Source organism: Vanacampus margaritifer, chromosome 1, assembly GCF_051991255.1.
Source record: "Vanacampus margaritifer isolate UIUO_Vmar chromosome 1, RoL_Vmar_1.0, whole genome shotgun sequence".
In the NCBI taxonomy this organism is placed as follows: domain Eukaryota; kingdom Metazoa; phylum Chordata; class Actinopteri; order Syngnathiformes; family Syngnathidae; genus Vanacampus; species Vanacampus margaritifer.
The window spans coordinates 5,407,600-5,426,926 of record NC_135432.1 but is presented as its reverse complement, the minus strand read 5'-3'; the positions used below and the strand labels follow the sequence as shown (position 1 = coordinate 5,426,926).

General features: G+C 40.5%; 1 protein-coding gene across 2 annotated transcripts in view; it reads right to left on the bottom strand.

The window, feature by feature from the left end:
- Nucleotides 1–19,327, bottom strand: part of bgnb (biglycan b) — a 45,670-nt gene that overhangs the window by 7,310 nt on the left and 19,033 nt on the right. Inside the window, exons 2-4 of one of the 2 annotated variants that reach the window (XM_077547719.1) lie at nt 13,716–14,017; nt 5,951–6,212; nt 243–355 (exon numbers count right to left, since the gene is read on the bottom strand). In XM_077547719.1, the coding sequence (XP_077403845.1) occupies nt 243–355; nt 5,951–6,197 (360 nt within the window). In that variant the 5' untranslated portion in view covers nt 6,198–6,212; nt 13,716–14,017. The remainder of the gene's footprint in view (nt 1–242; nt 356–5,950; nt 6,213–13,715; nt 14,018–19,327) is intronic. The other variant, XM_077547728.1, reaches the window with a different exon arrangement.

Below are 19,327 nucleotides of genomic sequence, written 5' to 3'. Positions count from 1 at the left end.
AAAATGGGAAGCAATGATGTCTACTCTTATTTGGCCTTGAACCTCATTTTTCACACAATTTAAGATCTCACAGAAACTGTAATGGATTTTTTTTTTAATGGAAGGAAATAAATCTCTTAATCTCCTAGGAATTGAGATCGTTAATGATATTTCACACTACCACTGAAGACAATATAAGAAGAGTGGGTTACACAACCAGCAAAGCTCAATGTAAATGTGACCAGATTGCATGTTTGTCTTACATATAAATTGGTCAGGCCCTTGAAGTCATTCTCTCTCAGCTCGTGGATATGGTTGTTCTGAAGATCCAGGAACCTGGTGTCAGGAGGAATATTACTTGGCACCTCACTCAGACCTGGAGACCAACAAAAAACACAGAAGGGAGCCAAACCTGATTAAACACTTCCACAGGAACTTGTGAAGCACGACACTTAAAAGCTGGTTTGTGTTCACTGTGCCACCGTGTAGGATCTTCTGACTTAAGGGAAATAAGGCGTTGGTGTGTTTTAAGGCCTGGGAATTAAACCAATCGCAGTGCCACACAATGTCAAATGAGGGCTTTGGGGTTCTGAGTCATTATTTTAATGACAGATGGACATAGGCACAACCATGGAGACGTCAAAGTAGCACATAAAGGGTTGGTTGCATATAAAGACATGCACACTTACACACACACACACACACACACACACACACACACAGACACACACACACACACACACACACCAGATGGGGACACCAGATGTTTTATGTCTGGTCTTCATTTGACCAAAGTCGCAAAGGCGGCAATTTAAGTACCATCAGTTAAAAGCTTCTGTTAAATGAAAAGGAAACAACACAAGTTGGCACTCTACTGGCTGTGTGTTATCACGTGTGTGTGTGTGTGTGTGTGGTAAAGTTGGCACCTGGCGATGAATGTGTCTTGTTTTGGTTCCAATATGGTAAATATCACTTTATGTATATAGCGCTTTTCCACCAAGGCCTTCAAAGTGCTTTTCAGTCGACTACTCAGGCATTCACCTACTGTTGACGCAGCATCAGGAGCAACTGGGGGTTCAGTATCTTGCTCAAGGATACTTCGACGTGATCACAAAAGCATGGGATCGAAGCCACAACCGTTGGGTTGGGAGACGATCACTCTACCACTGAGCTACGCTGCCCCCAATAGAAAAATAAGTACACCTTCCTTTCTTTTTCTTTGATCCTTCCTCGGGTCTCCTGACAACCTCACGACTCTAGCTGGATTTTGAAGTATTCAGTTTAGGTGAACGGTGTGGGATTTTTAATAGGTTTTAGGTAAATTAATGAGTATACACTCACACGCACACACACATGCACATATTCACGCACAGACTCACGCACATACAAAAAAGAAAAAGAGAGACAGCAATGATGATGATGACATGTCGAGATTACCGAATGAAAAATAATGAATTCTCTCTCAGAAAATATAGAAGAGAAAAAAAGAAAAGATAAGAAAAAGAAGTACACTGAACAGTGACAATTGTTAAGAAAGCTTTTTTTTGTTACTTCAAAATGTAAAATGTAATTATATATCTCTATGACATACAACATCACTCTCACATTCACACCATCACTGTGAACCAAAGTAATTATAGCCTAGTTAGCGCAAATTATACGTAACATTAAAATTGGAAAAGCATTTTCGTTCTTCTTCGGAATAAAATTAAAATGGGAACGCTTTTAAGAAAACAAAAACTGTAACTATATTTTACTTTAGTAAAACAAACTAAAATGATAATTATAGCGAAAAACGTCCTTTTTCATCTTTGCTAATTAATATCAACCACGAGCTTTCGGGGTTGATTTTGAATGTATTCATTTTGCTATTGCTGTACATCTGTAGTTACAGAAGGAGGAAGTCAAGTTGTTTGGGAATTGTAATTTATGTTAAAGCTATCAAACGCGCCCCTAAAATCTAATTCAAACTAATTGAGTTTACAAAAACAAATAATAGCTAACTATAATGAAAAATGCAATACTCTTACATCCCTGAACTGAACTCACGCAGCCTGCACTGAAATCAGGCAAATGTACCAAGACTAGGGTGACCAGATCTCCTGTTTTGACGGGACAGTCCAGGGTTTTGAACCTTGGGTCCCGCATCCCGGTGGATTTTGCTAACCCCATTATTTTGACCCGATATAACGCCGGTCCTACTCCGCCATCCCATTTTTGCCATGTCTATATCAATCACACGGTTGTCATAGAGATTGATAAAATAAACCTATTAACTTATTTGTTCGCCAAAACGTATAAAACTTTTAAATATTGCCATGGTCCCAAAAACATATTTATATGTTGTGTTTTTTTATGCTAGAGCTTACAGAAGGCTTTGATGCAGCCTCTGAACTGAAGAGAACGCTTAAAGCAATAGTAGTTATTACAAAAACAGCTGGTAGGTGACAGCAGAGTATAAGAGATCAACCAGGCCATGTTGCAAAATGGCTCTTATCCCCAGTGTTTTAAACTGATTTGTGAATAATGATGAAACTTAGCTATATTCTAATGCTAATTTCTGCAAAACAAATATACTTTTTTTTCCTGATGAAATAAGTGACTTCTGAATCTTTCTTTTGGTAGGTTCCCTGTTTTTATAACAATAGAACACAATATTCTGTGGGTCTTGCAAAATCAGTCAAAATCCAGTAAAACAGCCGGGAGCAAAGGGGGTTGCTTCAGTGAAAATGGCTGGGAGTGAATGAGTTAAAAAGGGGATTTCACTGTTAAATCCCTTTCAATTCACTTTCACATTCCCATTTGTGTTCTCATTGTCATCCACATCTAATCGGTAGCAGATGAGACTATTACTTCCTACTGTTGTGTCCCTTGTTGATTTTTAGCTAAACTTTAGCAGCCCGGTTTTAGTTTTTTTTTTTTATCTGGTCACAATAAGCACACACACTATCAATGATTATATTTTCAGTCACCACTGTATTATGATATTAATCCCCACACTCCTAGCATGTTCCAATCTGATATCAAGAAATCCACCTCTGCCTCAACATTCGGTCATTTGGGTAAAATAATATTGGGTTGTCTTGATCATTAACCACATCAGAAAGAAAGGTCAATTGCTCAAGCTGACCACAAACTCGAATCCTGACCAAAGTGGAGATCATCCGGACCGCGTGCATGATGCAAGCAGGTCAGCTTGGCAGCCGGTACCAGCTGTCCCGTTGGGATCCAGCATTCCACCAACCACATCTAGCAGCCACAGCTGTCCATTCAGAGTTAAGTTTAGATACGGCTTTGGCTGTACCCAACCGCACCCTCCCTTTCACCACCAGGGATCGAACGTCGCAGTGCCGTCCAGTTTCGGTTCAAATCCACGCAAGCAATACTGGGAAGTTGCAAGCTAGCCTTAATCATACAGTAAATGCTTTCAAACTTTGTGGGAGCATGAATGTTTCTGACCAGTAGGGCACTCTGGGATCAAAAATGTTTATCTGTGCCAGAGCAGCTTTCAGCATGCTTCAAGTCACACCCTTAAACGTGGAACGCGGCATCAAAGTCCATCGTCCGTATAAACAAAGTTGAACAGCGATTCAAGAAGCACAATGCATCTCAAGCGACCCCAAACCCCCAAACCGCAGATTTCACCCGTAAAGCCACACAGCTCAAAGGCTCCACCACAGACTGACAAAACTGGCACCTGGTCAGACCCCAACGCCCCTCCAGACAAACACTTAACATCGTGTGGGGATGCACACGGGGAGGAGACAGACGCCACTGCCGAACACACATCTGTTCTAAATAAGCATCCAGGAAATTATATGCTTCCACATTTATCCTGTGCTAGAAACACCAGGCTTGCACAGTAAATACAGAGAGTTCACAAAGTGATGAATCAACAGAACCATTATGTCTAAACAGAAACTTGGAGAAAGTTGAGGATCTTTATACCTGCATGTATGGCAACACTGGCTTGTAAACTTCAAAAGAAACATTAGAAAATGGTGAATTCAGTACCTCATTTTTTACGGGTTTTTGATTGCTTAATGGTTGATTTAACTCTCAGTGGGAATTTTGACAGATAATATTCATCGTGTTGACTTTTTATTTTTCATTTAAAAATATGACCATCTCTCTTGGATGAGATGACCCTCCTAGCTAAAGTAATGCTAATAGGCTATTAGCATTACTATTAGCTATTAGTAATAGCTAACGTCACTGTCAGGTGGAAATATCCATGTCCAAATATGGTCAATTCTGTGTTTGGGGTTGGGTCACTGGGTCATCGGTGACTGAGTTTTAGGTTGGGTCATGGGGTCATTGTGTTATGGTGTTGGTGTATTATACTTATGCTGTTATTATGCAGGTCAGTAGGTTATTGTGTTACAGATGCATTATGCTTATGCAGCTACGATGTCCCTTATGATGATAATGTGATGATGAGTGATGCAGTTACTATGTACATATAACGATGATAATGTAGTCAGTTGCTATGCAGTTGCTATGTGCCTATCTTAGTTTGTCCAGTCACACAGGACTTGATTCTGTGCAATGTTCTAGCTTGAGTTACTGAATGACACTTTTTGTGAGTATGTTGAAGTTCCTTAGCCAAGGTTTTCTCTCCGCACATTTCCTATCCTCCCTCTTCCTTGCAAACTTTTTGTTATGCAAGCTGTTGTGTGTTCAAGGTTTTTTCCATGTACCCAGCCCTGCTCTCCCAATCTAGGTTCCTCAGTCAAGATTCCTCCATCAAGTTTTTTCTTCATGGCCATCTGAATCCAGCCCTGCTCTCTGTTGTTACTTTGTATTTTTGTATAGAAAGACTTTCCGTTTTCCATCTCCCGTGTCTTGCCTGCATTTGGGTGCTAATTACGCACCTCACATGACAAATTCCAAATTTTATTACAAATCTATACAATTGGTCGGTCTCATTTTTACAAATTATTGAGGAATTAAAACTTGCTCTCTTTGATCACTGTTTTAATGCAAAGCTCATTTTAGATCATGTATCTGACTATAAAATATAAAATGCAATGGTATTGGCTCATGTATATTGCTTGTAGTTGTTTGAACAGTAAAGTCTGTATCTATTTTTGATTACGCTTATTATGGCAGAGGTGTCATATTCAGTTCCAGAAAGTAAAAACACTGCCACGGTCTGGCTTTAGCCACAGGATTTTGTACGAGCCTCCCCGGAAGCCAGTTGAGTAGAATCACCAATGGCTAAAGCGAAATTGTGGCAAGGTTTTTACTTTCTTGACCTGGATTTGACACCGCTACATTACGGTCATCAAAAGGTTGAGGTGAAAGCATCTTCTTGATTGTTAAAACTTTGAATCCAAAGGGAAAATGAAGTATGAAGAAATCGTTTTTAAGTCAAATGTCTTTAAAAATCAAGCGGTTTAGTTGGACTTGATTTATTTTTGGTGATACTAAGCATATCATCCGCTTTCCTCCAAAATATTTGTGAGAACCCATTGCCCTGAACATGAAATAGCTTATGTCCTCCCATCATATTCTCTAAGTGTCTGTTATTTGCCCGAGATCATACTGATTTTCTCTCTGCTGCCCTCAATCCTTCACTCGTTTGATCCCTCTCAATCCATCAACATTCTCCGGTTCCCACCGCAGCTCTACTTGGTTTCTGACTAAACCTCATCGTCCACTCGGTATCTGCACACAGAATCTGGAACAGAGAATCCCTGAAAGAGATGCCTTCAGTTGTCAAAATACTTTTTTTTTTTTTTATCTTTTTTGATATTAGAACAAAAGACAGCTTCGCTTTGTGGAGTTATGAGAGTCATGCAACGCTCAGACTTTCAGTCTTGTGTTTTACTCAACACATTTGCTTTCCCAACGGGCCCGTTTGAAAACCTTGGACATTTGCCGTTGACAAATATCACAGATACATATCCATGTTGTACACAAATACACACACTCACTCACGCACACAAACAAACACACTCTCACTGACCGAGGTCAGAGCACTGGACCACTTTGAGACGACACTGGCAGCCGAAGGGGCACGTGGGCATGTCAGGAGGGGGCAACTCTTCGATGGCTGATCCTTCTTCCTCATCCTTCATCATGGACTTCATGTCAATGTCCAGACTGTCCAGGGCAAAATCCCAGAAGCCTTTCTGCTCGAACGGCAGGGCAGCGGACGGCGAGAGCAGCTGGGCCACGCATAGTAACAGCAGGAAGGAACAACAGGACTGCATCTTTGGTTGGGACACCTTAAAGAGAAAAAAAAAACAAAGCAAAATGAAGAGGAGCAGAATTTGATATACTACAAGTAAGCAGAGGTCAGCAGTTAACAAAATTTTACAGTCATTTTTTCAGCACACTGGGCAAACTTCCGTCATTGTCAATCCGTCATATTTTCAATTTTATTGTCCTTCCTTCCTTTCCTCAGTCTCTCCTTTGGTCTCTTGAGGTCTCCCTGATTTGTTGGAATTTAGATGTGTTTGGGGTTGGTGAAGGACTCTGGTTGGTGGCCTGGTGGGTGGTGTCTGGTCGGTGCTGGATTTCACTTTCTTTTCTTTTCTTTGGTCCTTCCTCGGGTCTCCTGACGGCCTCACGACTCTGGCTGGAAGTGTTCGGTTTAGGTGAACGGTATGGGATTTTTTAATAGGTTTTAGGTGAACTAATGAATACACACACATTCACACGCACGCACGCACATACACATTTCTCACCCACATACAAAAAAAATAAAAAATTTAAATAAAAAATAAAGGAGAAGAGCAATGATGATGACATGTCAAATCGGTAAAATTACCGAATGAACAATACTGAGCTCTCCAGAAAAAAAGAAAAAAAAAAAAAATATATATATATTTTTTTTTAATTTTTAATTTTTTTTTTCAAGCCGAAAAAAAATATCATCGTCAGTCCGTCATTTTATTTTAACCACGCTTCCGTCACCACTATTTTAGGACAGACAGACAAACGTGGGCATTCCATCAGTAGCTACTGAATCGTCAATGGACCGGGCGTCCGTCTGTTACGGACTGTAATGTACTAACGGACATTCCGTCGGTTCACCTCTGCAAATAAGTCTGAAGTTGATCTTTCGCTAATTATTGTCAACGATTATCAACTGTGGCGAGTGCTTTATGATGCAAAGCCTCGTAAAAAAAAAAAAACACAGACTGAGCAGCGACTGAAGCAGGTTTACGTCCGTCGATCGAGGTCAGTACAGGCGGGTCTTCTCATTTTGTGTATTTTTACAAGGCTTCGCACTCACCTCCTAAATGCGTAAGCACTCTGTGAAAGGTGGGCATCGTCAATGACGGGAATTGACAAATGAAGGAAGTGCCCAACTCTATTGATAATATTTAATAAAGGTTTCAATTATCTGGTTTTGCTGATTTTCTATTGAGGATGCATTTCTGATATTGTGTCCACCCCATTTATGTCACCAAACACAGACAGAAATATGCACTAGCAACTAAATATAACAAAAAATGACATCATGTACCTGCCCATTATTATAGTCTCCAAAATCTCTACATGGCTGACATGAACGTGTTCCCACCCAAAGACGACCGAAGACGTTGGCCAACAGCAAATGTTTTTCCTTTAGCCCTCTAACAGGTCGATGATTGCTGGTGCTTTGTGAGCTAAGTATAGTGATTAAGCCACTTTGTAATAATATGATCCAGTCTGATGAATCTAAACTACAGCGCTCAGAAGTTTACACTGCACCAAGTGGGACCCAAGAATCCGTTCAGGGAATTGAAGGCGCTGCAACCACCAAATGTCGGCGTCTGCTTCCTGCACACCGAGCTGAGGTCAAGTCTCTTGGTGGCTTTAGAGGTGGAAATGATTGCAACGGTGCAGCCTCACAAAGATGCGATTCATTCACAGAGGAAACAGGCTAAGAGCAAGTGCAAGTGTGTGTTCTTCTTCTCAAATAGCATGTCAGCAAAACCCCCGTCATGTAAGTCAAGCTGCACATGGACTAAGAGACATCTACAAATATGTCAACGCGTGCTTGATTTATTCTGCCTGTGCTGACTACACACACACACACACTTGGTCTAATCTCTACAAAAATAAGAGTGGCCGCCACACTAATTGATCCGTAGCGCGGGAACTGTTGCATTGTCGTGTTCACCGATTTTTGGATTCCACAGTCGTGCTGGAACTGCAGCTTATGGCGCCAACAGCCTGCGTGCCGTCCGCACCAGCTGCTCCTGCTGGTTTGCAAGTTGCAACAAGTAGACGCTTGACAAGTATCGGGATGATAAGATAGCAAGTTTTAAATTCATGGAAGCGTAGAACTGCCAATGTGGAGAAAATATTTTTGACTGACAAAACTGACATATGTATTTAAATACATTTGAATGTACGTGCAAATACGTTCAAATGTGTACTTGCAAATATGTTTAAATAAATACATTTAATAGTTTTTGCCGCTCAAAAATGTTTACTCCATATTGGCAGTTTCATGCTTCCATATTAATTTAATCAGGATTAATTTAATCTATTTTCCTATATTTAAGCACAATTTTATTGTTTGAACTTTATAAAGGCTTCCAATATTGTTAAATGTACTCCTTGAGCAACCTGTCTTGTTTTTGATGAACACTGGCTACAATACTGGATTTTAATGTTGGTCATTATGGTGGTACTTGGAGGGCTAAGTATTTTGGGGCCTGGTACTAGGTGTAAATTTTATTTAAAGAATTTAAACTGGGTGTCAGGTGATTACATTTTTTTATTGTAATTAATCGCATGACTTCAATAGTTAACTCGTGATCTCAAATTTTACATCTATTCTAAATGTACAGTAAAAAGAACAATAAAAATATTTTTTTCCCCCAAGTTTTCATACACTTGTTAACATAGAAGTGTGGGGGGGATTAAATAATAGAAATATGGCTGCATCTTTTAGTCATCGATACAGTCATTTCATAATAATTTAATTGAGTTAAAAATTTTAAAGATGTACTGTACTGTAAAAAAAACAAAAAAAAAAACAGTGTGATATTGATTTGTGTTGAGGTCATTTTTCTGCCACTAGATGGCAGAATTGCATTTGTAAGATGTTGGTGACAGCTCAGGGAATTTTTCTTTTCATATTAAGAGCTATCTAATCTTTAACATGAAGTAACTTGTGAAATTCTGCACATTTTTAAAATTGTGAAATACATCTTGACCCCAGTCTCTACAAATATATGCATTATTATTAAAAAAAATAATAATAATTACTGCAAATTTTTGGTGTGGACGTGTCTGCTGCGCTGCAACTGGAATTCTCCCAAGTGGCTACAGGCTTTCCAAGTTAGGGGCGGACATTAATCACGCGTGAATTTTTTTTTTGTGGTGGTAAAAGGAACTTTAAATTAACTCAAACTTAACTCACAAATTTTTACACCCCTAAATTTAAATTATTACGCTAAATAAGAAAGCAAGCTTTTTGCCGACCTGTCATCATGTAGAAACGTTGTCTTACACTAATTGCTATTTCAAGACATGTTTTGTTTGATTAGCACGTAATTAACTGCCTTGACCTCTTAATTTAAAACACTGCCATTGTCAGTGAAATAAAAACTTTCTATTTCTGTTACTAGGGACGTGGGGGAACAAAATAACAGTTCCTTTCTTGTACTTTAAATGAGTAAGAAAAAAAAGACATTGCATGACGTGGATCCGATCTGGCCCTAGCAAACCGTTCCCTGCTATATAAATAGCAGCTAAATTATACCGTTTTGCAGCAAAGAAATAACAGCCGTGGCCTCGGCTTGGTCAGAAGAATGAAGCCAACGGGACAGAGCCACGACGACACATTTATTCAGCATCGCACAATGGCACACAGAGAAGAGCTGCAACACAACACCAACATACACCTACAATTTCAGCACAAAATTATATCGCAAATATATTGTCAATCTAAAAATGTGTGCCCTAATCAGAGGGTTTTTTGATGGTCAAACCAAGCAGTGGTTTGTCTGGATGAGATGAGGGCCCACAGGGAAAAGAACTGGAAGGAGGAATAAAAGCAAGCAAGCACTTAAGAAGAACTAAAGAAACTACTGTTAACTACATCCCGGCCACTCTGGCTGTGACTTATTTGTTCTGTAAATCCTGTCATGTGTCCAGTTTAATCCTGAAGAAAGAAAGGAGCCAACACGACTGGACAAAGATAATACACATAAAATAAATCAAATATAAACTAGTGAGACAATTAGGCACCGATGGGTGAATTCTGAGGTCTGACGGGGAAAATGATTGAGCACAAGAAAGGGAGGAATTGGCTGATGAAACACGGGAATAATGTCAAATTAACCATATTTAACTCCGTCCAAAATGAAACCAATAAATTGACCACACATGACCACGCCTTAGTTATGCATGCGGAGGAAAATGCATGCGTGAGTCTGTGATGCAGTCTCATGATTTTCATCTCAAATGAAAGAAGAATTGCACATTCCAGAGAAATTTCCCTACTTGTACTTGCACAAACCCATTAAGGAATTTAGTGATTTTTCAAAGAGAATCATACGTTGTTATGCACTGTAGCGTCCATGCGTAGTTTTCGTTTAACCCTGGAGAACCCAATAACCCTTTTCTTCTTTGGAAAATTATGAATTATACATTAAATGACTGCTATAAGTTCACTGAACAACAAAATATATGTTTTTTCAATGTTTTTTTCAATTTATTCCCTAATTTAGGATTAGGGAGAAATTTGACCCTTTGAGATTTAGGGGTATCATTTCGAAAAATCTGAATAACAAAAACTGTCAGTAAACTATTTAGAATTTAAGAAAATAATCAATCAAATACACAGCTACATTGAACAATATATATATTTTGTTTTATTTGTTGCATTTTAGCCATCTTGTCACCACCACTCTGGCTCATGTAAGTGCAATATTCATCCACTAGATGGCCCCATGCAGGGGTCAGAAGTGGCACTCCGGACTTGTGAAGTTAAATTTGTTAAAAAAAAAAAAAGAGGTCTTTGTTATTTGAGTAGCAGAATTTATAGGGGCCAAATTTGACCCCGTGGGTTTTTCCAGGGTTAAGTTTCTCTCAACCGGCATCTTAGATTAGCTTCACATTTTCTATCTGGACAATCCATCAAGTGTTGGCTCCTCGTCAGAGCTTCCACCCATCACTAATATTGCCGTCATTCCCACAAGGCAGGTTTTGCCTTGTCAAGCTCAATATGTATTTACGTTATATGCTGCCTGTGTGGCAAGAATAATCACCCTGGCGTGCAGCCCACTGTGTTGAGTCTTAAGTGAGTCAGGAGAATCGCGCCTGTCATTTAACTCACACTGTCACTCTTTGAAATGAAACCACTCATTACTTAGGAGTTAGACTCGAACCTCAGGAAAATGATGATAAAATAGAAAAAAACGCCTTGTAGGATAAGCGCTTTTCTACCTATAGGATCCTCAAAACTGCTTATACCAATGTAGCCTTGTTCACCCTCTCACACAATGTAAATAATATGTTGCCTTTGAAGCAAAGTATCATCATGCACCACAAACAGCTGAGGTTTCAGCAAGGACGCCATTTTGCTGATTTTCCATGGCTCGGTTGCCAAACCAGCAGAAGATACAGAATGGAAGCGTAGTCAAGATTGGGAGTTAAGTAAAAGCTGCCACGTCATTGTTCTCCAACTTCGGGAAAATGGAAAGTCCAGATTTAGGGCAGTAGGAAGGTATTGGGGGAAGAAGTGGTAGGGGTGTTTTCGTGAACTCCTCTTTTTTTTTTAGGAGGATTTATAAGCAAGGCATAACATAATTGGCTGCTTGCAGAGTTGAGTAAATGAGCCTCCTCTGTAGTTAATTGCTTCTAATTGTTTATTTTTGTTTTGTTTTCTCCTTATATATTTTTAGATTCCTAGGTAGACATTTTTTAATATACAAAGCATTCTATATTTTGTTAAAAAAAAAATTTTTTTAACAGATTGTGTTTAGTGAGGAAAAAATGCTGATTTTATTCACCCATATTTAAAAAAAATAATAATAATTTTAGGGTTGTATTTTTAATACCGTGAAACACCAAGCCTAGTGGGTAGGTTCATAATACCGTAACATTACCAGCAGGTGATACAAAAAGCAGGGCAGCATTTAGAAGTTGGCAATTTAGTGAAATCTGCCACGTCAAATCTGAAAACTGATTAACACGCGGGCCCACAAAGTGACCGCAAAGTGCCAATTGCAGGCTCAACTTTTTTATTGTTATGTGGAGAGAAAATCTATTCACGGCCTGGGCTGGACCTTTGGGATTTTATGATGTTTACAGAAAGTGTTTTGTAACAAGTCGGTGTTATTCTGAACAGAAATCCAATATAAAATGCAATCCAATAAAGCTAGAACAACACAAAGCTAAAACTCGCAAGTATGCGCCTGCGGGCCAAACTCACCGACACTTGCACGCACACTGACAAGGTGTTTTAGTCGGGAGGGGGGGGGGGGGGGGGGGGGGATTATGAAACCCCTTCTTGAAAGGGGTTGGATTCGCTGACCTCTCCGTTTTTGCCCATGCAGGCGAACACGCACAAACGGTTGGGCTGGAAAGTGCTGCTGTTGCTTATTGTTCACATGCACATCTACGTAAGATACATATAAGTTTTTTTTTTAAAGTTTTTTTTGTGTGTCTTGCTATTATCTACTTTGCTGCTTGAAAACATAACTTTCCCTAATGTGGGACTAACGAAGGCCTATTTCTTCCATTCTCCTCTATTCGCTCAAGTCCAATTCAGAGCTAGGCGGGTCCTGCAGCAGGCTCCGGGTGGAGCAAAGTGCCCCGGCGGCTGTAATTTGGTGACTGCTGCCCCTAAAAAAAAAAGGACGCCTTTTGGCAGCTCCTCTGAAGCAACCAAGCTTGCATGTGGTGGCAAACTGCAGGGAGCAAAGCTGCATCATACAAAAGCGCCAGAACGGCCTGTGAGATGATTCCAATTGAAAGTACTTTTTGAGCACTGGCAGTTATGAGTAGATTACAGATTAAAAATTGAGATGGATGCTGGGAGACGCAGGTGAATTTTGGGTGGGGAAAGCCAGACTGACTAATAAGCGGGGAAAGTAAAGAGACAGGAAACAGACACGTTTCATTGACAGTGTCTGACCAGTGCCGCCACACTGTTTGCTCTGTCTTTGCACAGTTAAGGTGACTCAATGGCATGAGTGGCTCATGCGCGGGGCGTGATGTCATGGCTATATGACCGAATGGGGCCACCGGGGGAGACGGAGTCTCTTTTTTTTTTTTTTTCTCCTTTCACGCGACACCTGAACACAACATCAACAGACGTATGTAGAGTCTGACGAGAGAAAACGTTTTGCCAGTTTTAAAACACAGTCGGGAATGAGTGCGTTCCAACCGTCACTATTTTCGCTTTACGAACAGATTGCGCCATCTAGTGTAAATGTGGAATAAAGATTGAAGTCATATGTACTGATTTTTATCAGCACCCGACAAGTGACGTTAATTATTACAGTGCAATCATTTAGAGTGACAGTAAATAAATAAATAACACTGAATATAATCTTTGCATTTAAAAACAATCAGCAATTTGTTGCATTGTAGGAATTGCGCCGTGCACTTAAAACTTTAAACCTGATTGTTTCTCAATGATGACAAGAAAACAAATAATGTTACCCAAGCTTTCCAAATCTCTCTATAAACCATAGAGGTATGCCAAATGCAAAGTTACAATTAAAGGATTATGTTACATGGCATAAAAAAAAGAAGAATAAAAAAACATCCCCTACCTTTTGAATAAAAATCTGATATTAATTCCAAATTCCAAGAGTTGGTGGAACAGTGTTGCCTCCCTCTGTGCGTCAGATTATCCTGCAGATTATTATTTATATGTTCATCACATTCAGGGATTATGACAGTATTTCTCTGTGGTCCCCTGACATCCAGCCTCTGCTCCTCCACCACCGTGTGCCACTGTGAGCCCAAGCAGGGCTTCCAGCCCATAAAGTCAACAAGACAGCCTCCTTTCTCCCCTTTTTTGGGATGAGGGAGGAGGAAGAGGAGAAGTGCAGTACCGCGTTTGCTTTGATTCCTGCAGTAGAAAGAAAAGAAAAAAAAAACGTAGTTTTATAGTTAGTTTTCTTTCCAACGAGAAAGGACAACATTGATGATTGGATGTCTTCTCGGTGTTAGATTTTTGACACCCAAGCATTGGTAAGTAGCATCAAATTGAGCTCTGTGACAGCCAACGGCATGCGGATTGCTGGCTGCAAGTGACAAAACGAGCTCAATCCACAAGCACAAGGTTTACGGGGTATTATCATTGCCCATTTTTATTATTATGCCCACTTGCCCTGGTTGCGAATCTGCCATTAGAAAAATAGACGTGAGGAGTTGTACCACATCAAATGTGGATGGGTTTTTACATATTCTCATGTATATTAATAAGGTACTAACTAAAAATGGAAAAAAATACAATGGTGCCTTGAGATACAACCTACTGGACTTACAAGTTTTGTGAGATACGAGCAATCCGGCCAATTGAAGTTAAGTCAACTCACTTCACAACAAGCAGCGGTTTGGCAGATTGGGACTAGTTCTTGAAAAAAAAAAAAAAAAAGCATTTCAAAAAAGCTGAAACCTTGATTGTGACGTAACAACGGTCTGGCAAAACATTTGTAGACTTTCCAATAAAATTAATCGTATCCTGCTATTTTTTGTGTTACGTTTTGTATAGTGACATATTGAGATTCAATTGTAATTGAACTGATTAGATTCATGTGTACCTAATATTGTGGCTGGTGAGCGTATTTACAGTAAGTGCTTTGTTTGTGACTCTATGAAGTCTTTTCTTAAGCCAAACTAAATACAAATTCAAGATGAAAAAATAAAAAAAAATCATAGCTTTACCTATTCTAAATTGCCAATACATGGTTGTGTAACAGTATTGTAAACCATAGAGAGGACATGTTGTTACCTCCAGGCTCCATTAAGAAGATGGCTCAAATATATTTTTGTTGGACAGCGATAATTAACTGGCATTATGTCTTCTCAATGATTTCTATTTGATTTTGTTCTGGCAGGATGAATATTCTCATCCAATGGCTCTCTGATTTCTTCTCTGGCTCGCCAGCACCCAGAATGAGGCATTTAGGCGAGCCGCACCATCTGGGAGCTTTTCCCACCTCGTCCAACAAGCAGCCACACAAACATTTTTCATCCAGCTACACATTGGCCCCGAGCGCCACCGTCCTGTTCTTTTCAATGTCACGTCGTATTATTTAGCCTCACTATCTAGTTCAACAGTGACTTCCTGTCCCTTCTCCATTGTTGCAGGCCAGCCTGGTGCGACAGCAGTATGATGGGGGATTGGCAGGGATGGAGTTTGGATCAAATCCTTTGCAGATAACATTCTTTTTGTTTTTCAACTTCCTCTGGCTCTCATTGTGTAGATTCAGACACTTGCTGTGTTTTTCTCTTGTACTTCTTTTAAATCCCTCTCTGTCCGCTCTCTCACTGTGGTTTTGTTGATTATGGTGTTAGTCTGGAGCTGGAGGGCTCGGCATCCAAATTAAACTATTTTTTTCCTCTCTCTCTCTTCTGGGTCTCCGTGTATTAGTGCACCCACTTGTTTGCTCTTAATTGGATAGTCGTATAAAGTCAAGCCCCAAATTATTAATTCCCTGGCCAAATTATGTGTAATGTTTACCAGTTGAATGTGCCAGGAATGACACAAGAAAGGGACAGGAAAAATAATATCTTGCATTCTAAAGTACCCTGGTAATTTATAGCATCAACTACTACTACATTCTGATGAACATAAAATGTTGATCATTGAATATTCCTGTTGTAGTGATTGACTTGCCAGACTTCCATGCAGGTATCGTGGGTTTAACCTCGCAAGTCAGATTGATAATTGTGATTCACTCCATTATCAATCTGGGACTTAATTCGACAGACCTGTTCGGGAAAGGAGGGACTTGCTGTATGATGCTTCGAGCTGATTGGACGATGCGGCATCTTTGCACGTTTGTTTTGACCAATCAACACAACGGATGAAAATGTCGTCTTCAGTCTCGTGTTGGCGGGGGGAGAAAGCACCAATATCTTTACCAGATAAAAATGCATGAAGCGACTTTCGCTGTTCAAATTCAACAAGGAAACGGTGAGTTATTCTGCGAGAACAGAATTAATTGCTGCGTCCATTTGTCTGTTAAGTTTGTTTGTTCATTTTGATCGTAAGCATCGTAAGCCTCAGGCCCCCGATTCACACGAAAAATTCAATGTACATCATGGTGAAGTTAGCCTTCTTTCTTGCTTTCCCTGACCGTCCATTGTTTTGATTTGTTGATCGCCGACACGTGCTGCTTATGAATATGCAAATCTATTAATGAGATACATTTGCATTAGCTAATATTGCAGACTTAGGGCGGGTCAACGGTGTGGAATCAGCTGCGCACACCGGTTGTGATCGTGTGGCATTTATAAAGGGAAATTGCGTGCAGATGTGCGTCAATGCATGGTTTTATAAATCTCCATTTTTTTCTGTGAGTTTTGGGTTTCATTTGTATGTACTTTTGTGCGCAAGTTTTCACTCGCAGTTTTATAGATGAGGCCCCAGAAGAGTCCCTTTAAGTGATGATAAAAATTGCATTTAAAAAAAGAAAAACATTGCTATCCATGTCATCTGCTAGCCAGAATCTTAGCTGCACGTAGTGTTGTTGTTGTTGTTGTTGTTGTGTTTCTTCAGACGAGGTGTGGGTCAAGATTGAGGATTTGGGTGGTGGGGACAAAAAGTGGACTAAAACGAAGGAATGAAGGGAGGCAAAGCAAGACTAAGCTTAAAAAAAATATAGTCCTATTTACAAAAACTAGAGGCAAATGAACAGTCAAGAGAAGAAGAATTAAAATACTACAAGTCCAAAAACAATGTTCAAAGCAACAGGGAATAAACTCAAGACAAAGTGAGACATAACACGACAAGGACTAACATGACTCATAACCGCAGCAACAGAGAACAGACCAAAAGAAAGCAGGGAACTGAGGCCCCGTCCACACGGAAGCAAAGCCGGCTTCATTCCTCAAACAAATCTCGCACACACAGAAGCATTTCAAGACTTGCGTGTGTCCAAAAGAAGACGCTGAGGACGTTTAACGGCTGTAATGTATATGCCAAGTCTGGAGTGGCGCTGTTGCGCAGCCACAGGGAGTTAACGGAAAGCGTAGAAGAAGAATCAGCGAAGAAGACGAACCCTTGCAAACCAGTTCAGGGTGTACCCCGCCTACTGCCCGAAGCCAGCTGGGATAAGCTCCAGCGCCCCCCGCGACCCTTGTGAGGACTAAGTGGTTAAGAAAATGGATGGATGGATGGATGAAAAAGGCAAACAGAGGAGAAGTGACAATGGCGGGTGATTCAAGAACAACGCCGCTTGTTGAACGTAGGATTAAAGAAGCAAAATATTTTGCCGCAAAAGCATAAGCAAGCTAAGGAGGCTGTGCAAAACGACTACGACACGGCTATCCGCCATTGTTGTTTACGGTCTGACGGTTCGCGCGTAGTCACGCGAGAATTGGCGCGTACGTCATCAATCTGCGACAATGCGTCGTCATCAATCTGCGACAATGCGTCGTCATCAAACTGCGACCATTACGTCATCGCTGGAGGAGTGTCCTGCATATGGTGTCAAGACGAACCTGTACGGGGCGCATTTTGAAATCCCGGTTTCAAAAGTGATCTGTTTCGAGCTCCGAAACCGCACCATCGTAAGGACAAACGGCCTAAACGGTAAGAAACTTGTGAGGATACATTGAAACTGGCTTTCGTATGGACGGGGCCTGAATATAAGCAAAGTGACCAGACAACGAGGCACACCTGAACAAGATACATGCGGCAGGAGGGAGCTGATTGGTAGACACTCAGGTCCGGACTGACGAAAACAGGTGGAAAGGAAAGCCTGACGAGGATGTCAATTTAACATGAGGTTGAAAGAGATTGGTTAATTCTGAAGACATATAGAGAGGGCAGAATTATTCATCTGCCTTTTGAGCTTTCTTTTCTAACAAACACATGAAGCTAAACATGTACGGCATCTGAGACGAAAAGCAGCATGCTGATCTCCTGCTAACTTATTAGAGTCGGGTTGGCGATGATATATTAAACATCTGTTGGATGGGATGTGGGCTTATGTGCACTTGTCACACACGATGATGGATGGCACCGGAGAGGCAAGCCTGTCAGATTTTGAAAATACCCAAATGTGACAAGTGGCGAACAGGGAGGTTGGCGGATTTAAGATCAGAACGGAATCGCAGGGGAGATGGCAACGAGTGCTAATTTGCGTTCTCGTCCTTTTTTGTGAAGCGGCTCGCCTCTGCTTGAAAGCGCAATGACTGAGCAATTCCTTCGACAGTAATATACTGTTGGCAAAACGACTGTACAATTATGGAGAATGGAAGCTGCACCACATGCGCAAGACTGAAAACGAGAAATCTAACGTGTGATTACAGAAAGCGTATAAATGTAAATGGCACAAAAGCAGCTCTGTAGCATTTTCTTCCAAAGTTGATTCTGCTTCTAAGGATCGGCAGGAGGCCGTCTCTAATTTAGAAGAATGAATTGCTTGCATTTACAGTACAATTTGCTGAAAGCTTGCATTTATAGTCTTCTTCAGTTCTTTTCCTTTCGGCTTGTCACAGTAGGGGTTGCCACATTGTATTATTCTTTTTCTTTTTTTTTTCTGGAGAGCTCAGTATTGTTCATTCGGTAATTTTACTGATTTGACATGTCATCATCATTGCTCTCTCTTTTTTTAAAAATGTAAATAATTTTTTATAAAAAAAATTTTGGGGTATGTGGGTGAGTACGTGTATGTGCATGTACGTGTGTGTGCGTGTGTATTCATTAGTTCACCTAAAACCTATAAAAACAATCCCATACCGTTCACCTAAACCGAACACTTCCAGCCAGAGTCGTGAGGCCGTCAGGAGACCCGAGGAAGGACCAAAGAAAAGAGAGGAAAGACAGCGTATTATTCTTAATCTTTTACGCAAACTTTCCCCCCCAAAAACATCTAACCTTGGCTGTCCTTCTGAAGAGCTCATTTCTAATGCTATCCATCCTGGTGACTCCTAAAGAAAATCTCAACATCTTCATTTCCGCCACCTCCAGCTCTGCTTCCTGTCGTTTCTTCAGTGCTTCCAGTCTCTAATCCGTACATCATGGTTGGCCTCATCACGTCTTATAAGCTTTCCCCTTCATCCTAGCAGAAAATATTTTATTACATAACACCCCTGACACTTTCCTCCACCCGTTCCAAACTGCTTGGATCGGTTTCTTCCCCTCCTTACCACTTTCATTATCGCTCTGGACTTTTGACTAAAGTGTTCCATCCTCGCTATCTCT